The 13,284-nt window shown below is 51.4% G+C and overlaps 1 protein-coding gene across 1 annotated transcript; it reads left to right on the top strand.

Annotated features, from left to right (window-relative positions):
- The first annotated feature begins 1,032 nt into the window (after positions 1–1,032).
- Positions 1,033–9,283, top strand: LOC122375490 (chondroitin sulfate synthase 2-like). Its single transcript, XM_043354900.1, has 7 exons — positions 1,033–1,250; positions 3,424–3,578; positions 5,471–5,699; positions 6,166–6,356; positions 6,783–7,358; positions 7,792–7,981; positions 8,203–9,283. The coding sequence occupies exons 1-7, from the start codon at positions 1,079–1,081 to the stop codon at positions 8,511–8,513; spliced, it is 1,824 nt and encodes a 607-aa protein (XP_043210835.1). The 5' UTR covers positions 1,033–1,078; the 3' UTR covers positions 8,514–9,283.
- The last annotated feature ends 4,001 nt before the right edge of the window (positions 9,284–13,284 follow it).

Raw genomic sequence — 13,284 nt, forward strand, 5'->3', positions numbered from 1 at the left:
CCTCACATTTTTCTTTTCTGCAAGGTAGCTTCATGATCAGACGACTAATGTTAATTCCTTCTGGAATTGGGACCTCTTTCCCGCCTTGCTATCCGTCCATCCAATCGGGTCACAAATACCAAGACAAGACGTCCAACCTTCGATTCGAAATCACGTCAGCCACCCCACGAATTCTCCTGGACTTCGTCCTTCAATTCATCTCCTAGCTTGACGTCAGCGTTGAGGTCATCAGCGCCGCCACGAACGTTGAGATAATCATGTCTATATACCTGCCATAAAGATTCCACGATTCTCCATTGCACGTCATCGGTATAAAGAGGACGGCTTCTATGGTAGGCCGTTTGCTGATTGGGGGTGATTTGTATAACTGTGTGATAGCTGTCGCCTGGGAGACAGGACCGGCCGGGTTTGACATGGGAGCAGCGCGGTGCGTGGGAGGTGATAGATATCGATAGCACTGCGGCTGATGGTAATTTATTGATGGTGCGTCATTAATCGTGTGCCACATAGGAACGTCACTGATAGTACGCGTGTGGTGGTAGCACTGACGTTATGGTAATACATGGTGGTTGTTATGGTATATCATGGTGGTTCTTATGGCATATCACTGATGGTACGCCATGACTGAGCTCAACACTGATGATGCGCAAGTGCTGGAACGTCTAATAGCAAGTCACTGAAAGCGTGCATTGTTGGACCGTCACTCGCACGATTTGCTGGAGCGTCACCAATGCCAAGCTTCTTTGAATCGACACTGACTGTGTTGTCCGACGCAGACGTGGCCGACAGTGGCCGTGACCTGCTTTCACGGCAGCTATACTCAGCGCGTATTGTGCATATCGGGGGCTGTGGAGCACTGAGACCCGGATGGTCGTGCTAGGACAATACTTTGTTTTAGCGCAGAATTTGTGCCTAACGGTACTGCCATCGGGATTGATGCTTTGTGAGGGCTTCACTTCACCTTTCTATGCAGTAGAGCGGCTTTAGTATTCATAACTCCTCCCTTGACCCTACCATAAAACCCTTCTATAACGCTTCCTCTTCCATTTTCCCTCAGGACGGCACGGACAACCTTCCGATGCGGACGGCCGAGTACGTGGCCAGCCACTTCGGCAACATGTACGACTTCTTCTTCATCGTGCGCGACAACACGTACGTGCGCGGCTATCGGCTGAAGGAGTTGGCCGAGGATCTCAGCGTCAGCACTGATGTGCTCCTCGGCGCACGCCACCAGGACTCGTGCAGGCTCGGTGAGTACTGTGTGTGATGAGGGCGCGGGATCGATTCCCGGTGGAGGAGTGGGTGGTGTTTGTATGGACTGTAGTGTTTTCAATTGTGATTGGATGTTTGTGCAGGAAGTTGATTGCCAGGTTTTTTTTCCTTGCCAGTTGTTGAAGTTTCCGGTTTTCGATTTAGTCCTTGTGAAGAGCATGCGTTACATCGGATGATGAAACCTGGTTGCAGGCGTACGATTTTAGATAATCCAGTGGATGCGCAACTCGGTTATTTTTATCCAGATATAAACCTATTTCATGGTTATTACACTATTCTCGCCTACCCTCCCTGCCGACCGGCCCCGAGGCCCGAACGCGGCGACCACTCCTCGATACCTGTCCCTTGTTTGCGCCGTGCTGCTCCTCGTTTTCGGGTCGCCGCGGCGGAACAGCGGCGGTGCTGGGAGCGGCCACGGTGAAGGCCAGTGACCCTGCCGGCCGACCGGTGCCGGCTCGCGGTCGACCGCTGAGCTGGTGGGCCGTCGTGCCGGTCGGCAGTGGAGCTGGTCGGGCGGTTGGGAGCCGCTGGTGCCTGGTGGGACGGTCGGGAGCCGGAACGGAGCCGCGAGCCGGGTCGTCGGCCACGGGTGCCCACTGCCCACGGTCCGTTTGGATGGGCATAAATTGTGCCGGTAGAACGGCAGATGAGCTACTGTCAGCCGGTCAGTGACTCAGGAATGATGGTCATGACCAGAAATAAAAATATGATAAATTTTGCCGATGATTGATGATAGTCCGACGCATTGCGCACGTTTGGTTTAGCATAGCTTCAAGTCGGTCACTGTGTGCTGCATTCGTTGTACGGCGATGGTACAGGACTCGAAAATCCAAGACTGTCTATTTATAAGCCGGCTATATATTGTAACCCTAGCCGCTAGCGTATTGATCACGAGCCGTCGCGCTTAGCCGAGCGGTAAGCAGCGCCCTGTCGCATAATCTCATTCTCTGCGATTCCTGCAATGGGGTCAAGGCGTCGGGCGGCAGCCCTGTGCGACCAGATCTGGCAACGGTTGCCAAATCGGCGTGTGCAGTGGACCGAGCCATCAGGTCAGGTGTCGTACGGGGTCGACACGCCACTGAAGCGAGCAGAACCGCTGGGTTTACCCCGCCCCCGTGGTGTCCCTTCCCCCACTAGGGGACGAGACACAGACCCCTACTGTGACTGGATGTGATAGTCGGTTTGTCTGTGAGCGGGAGAGAAGTCCAGGGTTCCTGTTTTTTTTTTGTTTTTTTTGAAGTATAGAGTCCGCTGGACTCTCTGACTCTGTTTGCCTGTTGATTCTGCCGGTGGCCGGTGTGATTTGATCGCAGTGGATGGGACCAAAGTCTGGCCTCGCTCTGTGTAACGGTGACCAGATCCTGCCCGGATAATCCGCAGAGCTATGGCCGTCTCGTAACACAGATGTCTCAAGACTGAGTGAACGCTGAGCTGAGCTGCTGTAGTTTAGATACGGCTGGTTTCGGACGGCCACGTCCTGTTTTGAAATCAATAGTTTCTCCTTTTTTGCTGAACTTCACGGGATGTTTAGCGCTGCTGTCACATGCTGGACGCCTTCCTTATGGATTCACATATTGTGTTTGTATTTGAATCTCGACAGAAAATTTCCGTATGCCAGTACTTTCTCTCACGTTTGCGGGAGTTGGCGCTCGGACATGTGTTGGCACTAAATCACGGTAACGGCGGAGAGAAATGTGGTTAACGTGGGCGTCATCTGGGAAATATTACTCTTGGCCACCTGTCTTTCATTTGCTCTCGACGCTGTGGGATGGAGAAAGGTGATCTACGTGACGGCATAAACGAGGAGTTCCGAGTTTGTATGAGTGGTTCAGTGCTCAGACCCCGACGTCACCATCGTTTATACGGAGTTTCGAGTTCTCACAGTGTATCAGCGTCATTGCGGCATCCTATCGGCTGCTGATGTCATTTACTGATGTCACATATCCAGTTAAGTGATGGCCGTTATGATGCTAGTTCGGTGAAGAGACGTCATGCGATTATTTCAACCGATGTACGAGCTCTCCGACCCGTAATCGTCTCACACCGGGTCCTGGTTCCCCTGGCTTTTATTTCTTCATATCTCAAGATCGAGTCTTAGCCTCTATTTTTACCTGACCCCTCCCCTCTCTCTCTCTCTCTCTCTTTCTCTAGACGGCGGTCTGCTGCTCTCCCGTCAGCTGCTGGTGAACACCGAACGAAAGGCCGAGTGTGAGGCCCGTCTCCAGACCTCTGCTCTGACTGGTGATCAGGCGCTCATCTCGTGTCTGGAGCTGCTGGGTGGTATCCGCTGCACCGACCGCGCCCAGGTAGGTCACCGAGGTCACCGAGGTCACCGGGGGTCATCAGGGGTCATGTGGCATCTTGTTCACTGAGGTCAGCAGGGGAGGGGATGTGGGGCTTAGGGGCCATGGAGGACAAGTAGGCGTTTAAAGATACTGTTCAGACATGATGACTATAGTGTCTTCACTCTTCAGAGAGGTTTAGGGTTCATATCTGGTCAGATATGATGACTGAAGCGTCTACCTACATGGACGTTTACGGTTTCGAGTGGCCGTCTCTGGTCTGGATTACATGGGGTGGAGACGTTGGTCACAAACCGGTTTGATGATTTTAGTTCAGGTGGACTGAACGCTAAATTAGGTCATGTCGAACTCTACTGATGCCCTTTGAAGGTGAACTGAATTAATTAGGTTGGAGTGGATATTGAGGAATTCCAGATTCCTCAGCTTCATTGCCATTCATTCTAATAAGAAAGCGCTAAGATAAAATCATGGCTATATTTCTACCTTTCTGTTGCTGTATACCGTTCATGTTGGATAGCAGCCTGACGCTTGCCACTACGTAAGTAAAAACAATTTATTCAATCATAGTGCCGGCAGTACGAACGCTCAATGTAGTTAGCTCGTGGCGTTATCCAGCACTGTCGTGTGCTGTCCTGGACGACCTTCCTGTCAATTGAGACCCCTCACCTTACCTGGACCCCGTACCTGTGAACGCTACCGACTCCGTACCGTCATCGCCTCCGCTGCCGCCGCCGCCGCCGTGGGCTCAACGCGTGGGCGATGTCGCAAACACCGGTCTGGGACCGGCGGCGGCGGAGGCGGCGGTGCAGTGACCTTGGCAGAGGGTACAGCGGCGGCCGTCCGGCGCCGGGCCTGGCCCGAGGCTGGAGAGGAGAGAGAAGCCGGGGAGTGGGAGAGAGAGAGGGAGGTATGACAGGGGAGAGAATGGGATGGACGGTGAACACGGAATAGGCAAAAGGCTAGGGGTATACAACGGATCGAGGAAAAGTGGGGAAGGAAGGGTGTGTGTCCTGGAATGGAATATTGCCTGAGAATTCACGAAAAAGCCAATGCCGATCTACGGCACTTGACACAGACGAGAACAATGGTAGTGGCTAAATTTCGTTTTACTCGTTGTTCTGATATCAGCTGAACTTAGACGATTCCTTACCATATAAAGGTTCAGTATATCCTAAATGCACTATTGGGGCCGATTCCATAATGCACCTTATAAAGGTTCAGCATTTCCTAAATGCACTATATGAGTTCAGTTCCCGCGCGTCACTCCTCTCTAGTTCTCTACCGTCCAGTCACAGACCAGTGAGCCCATTCCCTCGGCCGCACACAGACAAGGTCGTCCGAGTGTCATTAGTGGTCGTTAGCAGTCATTAGATGACCGCTCGGCTTTACTTCCGTTGCCTTCGCGGCCTTGAGCTGTGCGTGAGCACTTGGCACGGAGGCTTGCTTGTTCAGCTTTTACTGCTGCAATAGGCATCATCCAAAAGAGAGGTTATAACCTTTATCAGAGCGCACGTTTTTTTTTTAGAATGCGTTATGTAGTTATGTAGGTATAGGTAGCTGCTATCAGGATTCAGGCGGGTTATGCATCTACCTACGCTTTTTTACTACCTACGTGTTTAGGACTATTCTCTCAAAGCACGTTATCTCATTTGGTGTCACCTCTCTGTCTAAACAAACTGCCGTTGTCTTCCTGTTATCTGTGTATTTCCAAACCATCCTTCCCCATCTTCTCTTGTGGTAACACCCGACCGACCCCTGTTTCACTTCACGGCTCACCATACTGTTTCTAGCAGAGTTCAGTAAAGTTCAGCTCTGACCGCCATCAAACCCCGTGATTCTATGCTCCACTCGCCTCAGTAGGGCGTGTGGCTCATCCCTCACCCCTCTTCCCACAGGGTAAGTGGTTCGTCTCTCAGGAGGCGCACCTGTACGACCCGTCGGCCGAGGGCGACCTGCCGGGCCTGGTCTCCATCCAGGCAGTCCACTCTGCCGCCGACCACAACCGACTGCACGCCGCCTTCTCACGGCTGGAGATCGCCGAGATTGATGAACGTATCGGTCAGCTGCGCCGTGCACTGGAGGATAACCAGAGGAACCTGCATGTGCTCAGCAGGGCTAAGGCTGGTGAGGACCGCGCAGTGGAGGGACGATAGGAGTTAGAGTTAGTAAAGGGCTCAGTGGGATTGTTGGGCGGTAGAAATGCTGCTTTGGACTTGGGAAGTGCTGACAGGGTTGTTAGGTACTCAGACATTTGTGTGATGTTTCCTTTGTGAGAGCATTTTCCGCGATCTATGACGCTGCTGATAATGTTTGAAGCTCTTTTTGACAGCATTCTAGCTATATTCGTTAGTGGACCCCAAGGCCGATAACATCTTACGTCAAAGTATATCCTCGACCATAGTTTGTCTCATCCTTACCTCCAGATAAAGGCCGTTAACTTCCCAACAAGACTTTCCAGTAGACCTTTCATTCTCAGACTGTCCCGCTGACGTCTCCCTCCCCAGACTAACCTCTCACTGTCTCCTAAACTCTGACCTCTCCTCTCATTCTGACCTCTCCCCACATTCTAACCTCTCCTCCCCTCCCACAGGCGATGACTCCAAGGAGGAGTCCGGCGAGCCGGAGCCGCTGCCGTGGCCCACGGGCTCCCCGGCCCCGGTCCGCACGGCCAGCCGGCACCACATTAACATGTGGGAGCGATTCTCCGAGACGGAGATGTTCCTCCGATCCGAGCAGCAGGTGGTCGACCCGCACACCGAGGTGGACAGACTGGATATTCAGGTGAGTGTGGAATGGGGGCTGAGAGGCGACGTAGGATTGAGAGTGTGGGAAGGGAAATGTATAGAGGCGATATTGTGGGGGTGTTGTGATGAGCGAGGAAATATGGATAAATGATTGGATGATGAAAAACGAAATGAGTTGTGGGATGTTATAATGGAAATGGTGAAAAATCGACCTTTGCCATTTGCAATTAATGCATTATTAGTTTGGGTAGTGGTGCAAGGATATGGCCATCTCGTTTCATTGCCATTTTTTCTTTATGCGGTCAGTATCACTGTCTCGTACTGACCACATTCATGCCTGCCTCTATCCCTCCGGCTGGTACTGAAGTTATACAGTTGTAAAGTCACGATCCGTGTCATCAGCTGCGACCACGTCGTCAATTCAATGTGCAACATCTACTTACCCTTCGCCTCATCTCCCCAGGACGTGATGGAGCTGGGCATGGCCGAGCTGCGCAAGACAGCGCCCGTACAGCTGGTAAAACTCCGAGCCGGATACCGACGCTTTGACGGCACCCGCGGAATGGACTACATTCTCGACATGGAGGTGCAGCCCGACTCTGGCGGGGCCACTCAGACGCGCCGTGTCGAGGTGCACCGTCCGATCCTGAAGGCCGAGCTAGTGCCGATTCCATTCGTCACCGAGAAACCCACCGTGTCCATCCTGCTCTCCGTCCAGCCTCATCACGTGGACCGCGCCCACACCTTCGTCCAGGAGCTCATCAACAAGAACGAGAACGTGGCGCTGATGCTGTTCCTGGTCCCCGGAGAAGCGGACACGTCTCTGTTCGAGCCGCTCAGGAGACTGGTGAAGCAGGCCAACGAGCGGCGCTCGGCGGCGGCGCACAGGTTCGAGGCGGTGGTGTGGCCCCACCGGGAGCCGCCGTCCCAGTTCGATATGGTGGATACGGTGGGGGAACAGACGCGCGGCCGGTGGCAGCAGGCGCTGGTGCTGCTGCTGAGCGAACCCGTCGAGTTCAACTCGGAGCTGCTGAACAGGGTGAGTGCTGAGAAAGAGGAGTTGGAGGGGCGGGTCGTGGGGGATGATAGAGCTTGGACAGTTGGTTGTAGCAGTGCTAGGGCATCTCGATTCCTCATTAACGTGCATACCCTGTACTTTGTGTGTCGTGACCTAAGCATTGATGAATTAGGAACTCAACGGCATTTTCAGTGTGCGTATATTGACTGATGTGTTGCAATGACGATTTGATAGCCTACGTCATACGCTAATAACTATTTAGGGGACTATAAGTCGATGACCACCCAGTACCTCATTCCTGTATTTTCACTGGATTCAAACCAAGTCCATTTACCCGTATGTTCCTTATCTTCTTGGTAGCTCCTTGTCGGCACATGATCACGCTGTTACGTCGTTTACGTGTCCGTACCCCAGCTTATCTCATCCCTAACTAACCCCTTGGTGTTCCCTTCAGGCTCGTATGCAGACGATCCGCGGCTGGGAGGTGTTCTGCCCCATCCCGTGGGTGGAATACTACCCGGCTGTGGGCTACTACGGAACCACCAACCTGCGGCCCGACAAACTGGAACTGCGCAAGGACTACGGACACTTCGACGGCGAACACTATGCCATCATGTCGTTCTATATGGATGACTACAAAATTGGTAAGTACGACAGCGCCACAAACTACTATGGAGGTCAGAGTCTGACCTCACCTAGTAGTTTTTGCTTTTGCAAGGAAGGTCTGTCATGTGCCGGACGAAATTAATGTGCTGATGTGATTTGTCGGGAGTCCCTGTATAATTGTTTTTTTAGCGGCTCCGTCTGACCCTGCTGTATTGATATTTGATACACCGCTGACCCCCCTCTTACTCTGTCTCTGCAGTCCGTGAGCAGACGCTGGACTCTATTCCGATGGGAGTTCCGCGGGTCGGAGGCAGCTCCAGCCGCCTGCCGTACGATCTGTACGGCGCCTTCGTCAAGTTCTCCGGGCTGCACGTGCACCGCGCGGTCGACCCCAGCTTCCGCCTCTTCTATTTTGAGCGCTCGTGTCCGGCGCCGGCGCTGTACTTTTACCAGAAGGCGTGCGAGAGTTCCCAGATGCACGGACTGGGTCCGCACGATAAGCTGTCCCGACTGTTGGCCGACTTCCGCCTGATGCAGGGTGAAGACTCCCGGCACGTCAACGCCATCTAGCGAGTGGACGACACTGCCACCTAGCGGCGGGAGAGGCTTCTCCTCTGGGATGCTGCACAGTGACCAACGCCGCCTCTCACCCTAGCGCTTTGACGGAATGTTTGATGATATTTCCTCCCAGTATGACTATTTGTACTTACCTTGACATATGGAGTAAGCCGTTTTTATAACTATCCTGCTGACTCCGGTGTGTGCCAATGATGACCTGAAATGTATTTACCTTTATTCCTACTCAGCTATTTAACGTTTTATTTGTAAATATTTTGCGTTCGTCGCATTCAATGGTACTGTACTTATCATCAATGTTTGGGTCTTATGCTCTCCTTCGTATACATTTAATCATGTTTGATAAATCGTGTTTCTCTGAGACTTAATGAAGTGACCTTTTTAGATCAAAATGCTGGGGATCATGATCAAAAGAGTATATTATTTTCTGTAGATTGCACCTTTATATCTCAACATCTCATTGTCTACCAACCAATCTTTCGCCCTGTAAGTACAACTTCCCGTATACTTTGCTAGTGTCTGCGGCTGTCTCCGCTGTACCTTGCTGTCTATCTACCAGTTCAACTGACGATCAAAATGTGACTGATGTGCCTTATGCGTTTTAGCTATTTATTTCTTTTACGTGGCTGACATGGGATGTTTATTCCTTCTTATCAGGTACTGTGTTCCACATTCGCGATATCTATAGATGAATTTATGCTTACAATGTCGCGATATGTGAACTCTTCCGTTTTATTTGGCCAAATATACTTCCCGGATCATTATATTTATCGTATTCCTGTTAAGGTGCACCCTCCCACCTTAACATTAGATTTGAGTTGAGATAGCCAAAATGGGGTCCCTGGCTCACAATAATGAAATAAAAAACAATTACCGGTTTCGGCACTCACAACATCGAGAAATGCCTTAAATCGGAAATATTGAATTTCAAAATTGCAGCATTTTGATTCAGAGGGGCTAATGCTTAGGAATACCCCTCTGAATGTGTGACGTCAGCGCAAATATCTAACGATTTTTAAATGTTTGACTAAAACGTTTTGTAGCACGCGGTGGTATATGCTATTTGCGCGCAACATCTGCCGCAAACGCCGCACTTCTAAAATAAAGTCGCTAGAAACAGCGGAGATCCCAAATAAGTAAACAAAAGTAAAAGTCTAATATCTTGAAAACCGGTGAATATTTTTGGGTGAAATTTGGTAGAAATTCGTTTTCGCTCTTTCTGAAACGAGCGACATCACTTTCATGCCAATTCATAAACTTTTTTGAAGGTGGGAGGGTCCCTTTAACAGGAGGGGAAGCCGATGGGATGAAACATCGCTCCGCTCGTTTGTTATGGCCTGACGTTGAATAGCCGATTCCTGAAAGTTAACGCTGAGCAAGCGTTAACACTTGTTTTTAGCGAATCGTACAATTTCGGATGCAATATGACTTACACCTCTCGATCAAGTGATGCCATCTGCCCATTGACGTGGTTCATTGGATGTGCATTTGGTAGATCGTTTAGGAGGCCTTGACCACTTTGGTGAGCACAGGCACATGTCCTGTGCTCACCCCGGTCCCGCAGGGTGGCGAGGGCATTGGCCCCATCGATACGTACAATATTTATGTAAATCGATGATTGATTTCATGAAGTCCATGGCTTATGCTACTAAATATGCAGCTCTCTGCAGACTGAGCCGACTGGGGACGACTGACGACTGAGCAGACTACTACCTATAGTTTGGAATATTCAGCGTGGCATTTACTTATTGGACGGATTGGTATGTGTGGACGGTGCAACTCAGTTACACCGTTCCACTGACTTGTAAGTACCGACTCTAAAGAGCGCCAGGATGTGACACCGGCATTTCCAGAAGCCATTTTTTTTTTGGCCGATAGACCTTGTGGGTCAGCGCCCTATGATGATCTACGGAATTCAATGACCTGTTTGATATGCTGATCGGGTGGAGATCTTCGAGCTTTCAATCGCTGCTATTTTTATGCAAATGCATCGATGCCGGTTTATTTTCAAAAATACCCTTTTCAACGTAGCGCTGGAATGAACGATAACCCGACGGGCTGATTCTCAGCTGATGCTGATCGGTGGTGACCCTCTTGTGGAAGGGGACGGGGGGGGGGGACGCTGAAATTGATAAAGGGGTCGCGGTTGTCCACTCACTTCTTTTCACTGCCACACGCGCCAGGGCTGCGGAGTCGTGAGCCTGAGTCGACAGTTCTGACCGAAGTCGGAGTCTGAGGCGAGTTTGGAAACCAGAGTTGGAGTCATCGAAAATTATCGTATCCGCAGTCCTCACGGACAGTAGCTAGCGGCGGAAGTTCCGCCGCTACTTTGAAGGTGTTCCGCCGCGGAACACCTTCAAATTTTCAATTAAGAGGGGGGGAAAGGCACTGCCGACTTTTGGTCTCATTCTTTCCATGCATGATGCAACGCCCATAAAGTCTTATGTTAAAATGCCAAAATCAAAAGGGGCACGGTGCCCCGGTGCCCTCTCCGTTCCGCCACCTACGCTCACGGCCCACGGGCCTCGTCGCGCCTCGCACACGCATTTCTCGTCTTCCACCTCGAAAGTCGCCGGGAGAATAACTGTGACGTCATTTCCGCTCATGCGCAGTTGTTACTCCTCCCCGCCGGCCGACAGTCAGCTGATCGACCGGGAACCCGCGTGTCCGGACGCGTGGGAAGTTGTGCGCGGGGTGAGAAAAATCGACAAATGCGTGGTGCGTGGGTGCACTTTCGTGAATCCTGGCGTGATTTGTGGCTGGTGCATTGAGTGGCGGCGTTTATGTGAACCACGGCGGGACAAGGCTGTCTGGCGCAAGATTACTTTACTACTCGTCTGGCGTAGTGTCGTGTTTCGTTGTTGGATTCCGACTACGGCCGGCGACGGAATTTGACGGTCGGCGGCCGGTGTTGCAAGTGTCGCCGCCGGAGCCCCGAAGGCTCGAAGCTAGGCTTTCAAGCAAAGTAGTGGTAGTAGTGGTATTTGGCTGGTAGTGGGTAACCTCTCTGGAAACGTTGAACGTCAAGTTTGGGAGATCAAGATCAAGATAGGGTGAGCGGCAGGCGGCAAAATAACTGCGAGCGCAGCTGACTGAAGTCATCGGAAAGCAACTCAAGGTATGTAGCTGGGCAGCATGGCTCGTTTCTGAGCATCCTTTGCCTCTAGATCTCTCTACTCTCAGTGAGCTAGTTTCCTAGCCAATTGTTAATTAGAGCTTGAGTTGTTGACCTTGATGTACGTACGGCGTACCCCAGTGCTGTACCCCGGCTGGTCCCATCGGGTTTCTACGTGCTACGTACGGTTTCTACCCGCGACCGAGAACTGAAGGGGCGACGGGAACGACATTTCAATTTACGACCCCCCTCGCCTCTTCGTTCCCCCCATGATCTACGGCTTCACCAAAAAAGAAAAACAATGAGCGTTGGATCTGCATTAGAGACGCAGTGTCGCATCGGCCCGGGTGGGTACCCGGTTTCAAAGGTTCAGGCAGCTGGTGACAAGTGACCTCCGAGGTCAGCTCGACTTCAAGGTCAGGCCTGAAGGTCTGGGTCGTGTTTTTTTGTGTGTGTACGTGTGTGTGGGAATAACCTCACCACTAAATATGTAAACAACTTTGCCCAAACATCACCTCAACTACGTTCTTGGTATAATCACGTCCAGGGGCACGGGAACTACTTTCAGACTGGGGGGGGGGGGGGCACGCCATATTATCAAGTACCTATAATATCATCAACCTAGGGTACCCCAAAATCTTGTTTTCTGAACGGTTTTAGGCCACTTTTCTCATCCCCTGTCTTTTTCAACAAAAAATAAAGCATTTGCAAAGAAGTGGGTATTCCGTCTCAAAGTTGTGGGGGCACCGCCCCCACGGCCCCAGAGTTGGGGGAAGGGGGGGGGGCAAGCTGCAAGCTGCCCCCACTGCCCCCCCCCCCCCCCGGTTCCCTATGATCATGTCCGTCATGCTTTGCCGCACTGAATGATATCCGCCGCCGCCCCTCCCCCCCCTCCTCCCTCAGCCGGACCCGGTGAGCCGGTTGAATCACGTGACCGTCCTGACTTAGGTAAGGTGACCCACCCTCACAAAAATCTGAAATTAGCAAGTTCTAAAGACTCGGAAGGCTATTACTTTCTGAAAGTTTAATCTTCCTTGGCACATTGCGAGCTTGCGACTTTTTTTGCCGACGGTTCAAAAGATATGAAGTCATTCGTAGGTCAGTGCTGACTTTAAAAGTTGGTCTCTGTCAAACGGTAGGGTAGGGCTTTGATCAAATGATAGGTATGCTAATTCTTCTGTTTCAACTTCTGTCGCTGACGCCTTCCATCTCCAAGCAATCCCGGAAACAAACTTAAAAAGTCGGCCTGTGTCGATCGTCGACGCCGTACATGGTCCAACAAAAAAAAAAAAAAACATTTTCATCGTGGCTGAATCATAAATGTGTTCATGATCGTTAGGGAAGTAACAACAGAACCTTACGACAAAATATATGGCCAAGTGTGATGCAGGTGAACGCATCGCCCGATGTTTTAGTTGGTCATTTTATCCTTAGCATGAGCGGCGGAACACCTTCAATTAAGGGGGGGGGGGCACTGCCGACTGTCCCATTCTTTCCATGCAACGCCCATAGGGCTAATGTTAAAATGGCAAAATGAAGGGGGTGGGCACGGTGCCCCGGTCGGTGCCCCCCCCCCCCCGTTCCGCCGCACATGATCCTTAGCAATTCGTTCAGTAGACTTCATCATTAAATAACAATATTTCGTCTTTA

Source organism: Amphibalanus amphitrite, unplaced genomic scaffold, assembly GCF_019059575.1.
Source record: "Amphibalanus amphitrite isolate SeventyFive unplaced genomic scaffold, NRLGWU_Aamphi_draft 001853F_arrow, whole genome shotgun sequence".
In the NCBI taxonomy this organism is placed as follows: Eukaryota; Metazoa; Arthropoda; class Thecostraca; order Balanomorpha; family Balanidae; genus Amphibalanus; species Amphibalanus amphitrite.

What these genes read in the sequence shown, in the direction of transcription:
- LOC122375490 (XM_043354900.1), top strand. Translation starts at nt 1,079, where the DNA reads ATGCGGACGGCCGAGTACGTGGCCAGCCACTTCGGCAACATGTACGAC. An exon ending in TGGACAGACTGGATATTCAG is followed by an intron (nt 6,357 to 6,782) that starts GTGAGTGTGGAA and finishes TCATCTCCCCAG; the next exon opens with GACGTGATGGAGCTGGGCAT. An exon ending in ACTCGGAGCTGCTGAACAGG is followed by an intron (nt 7,359 to 7,791) that starts GTGAGTGCTGAG and finishes TGTTCCCTTCAG; the next exon opens with GCTCGTATGCAGACGATCCG.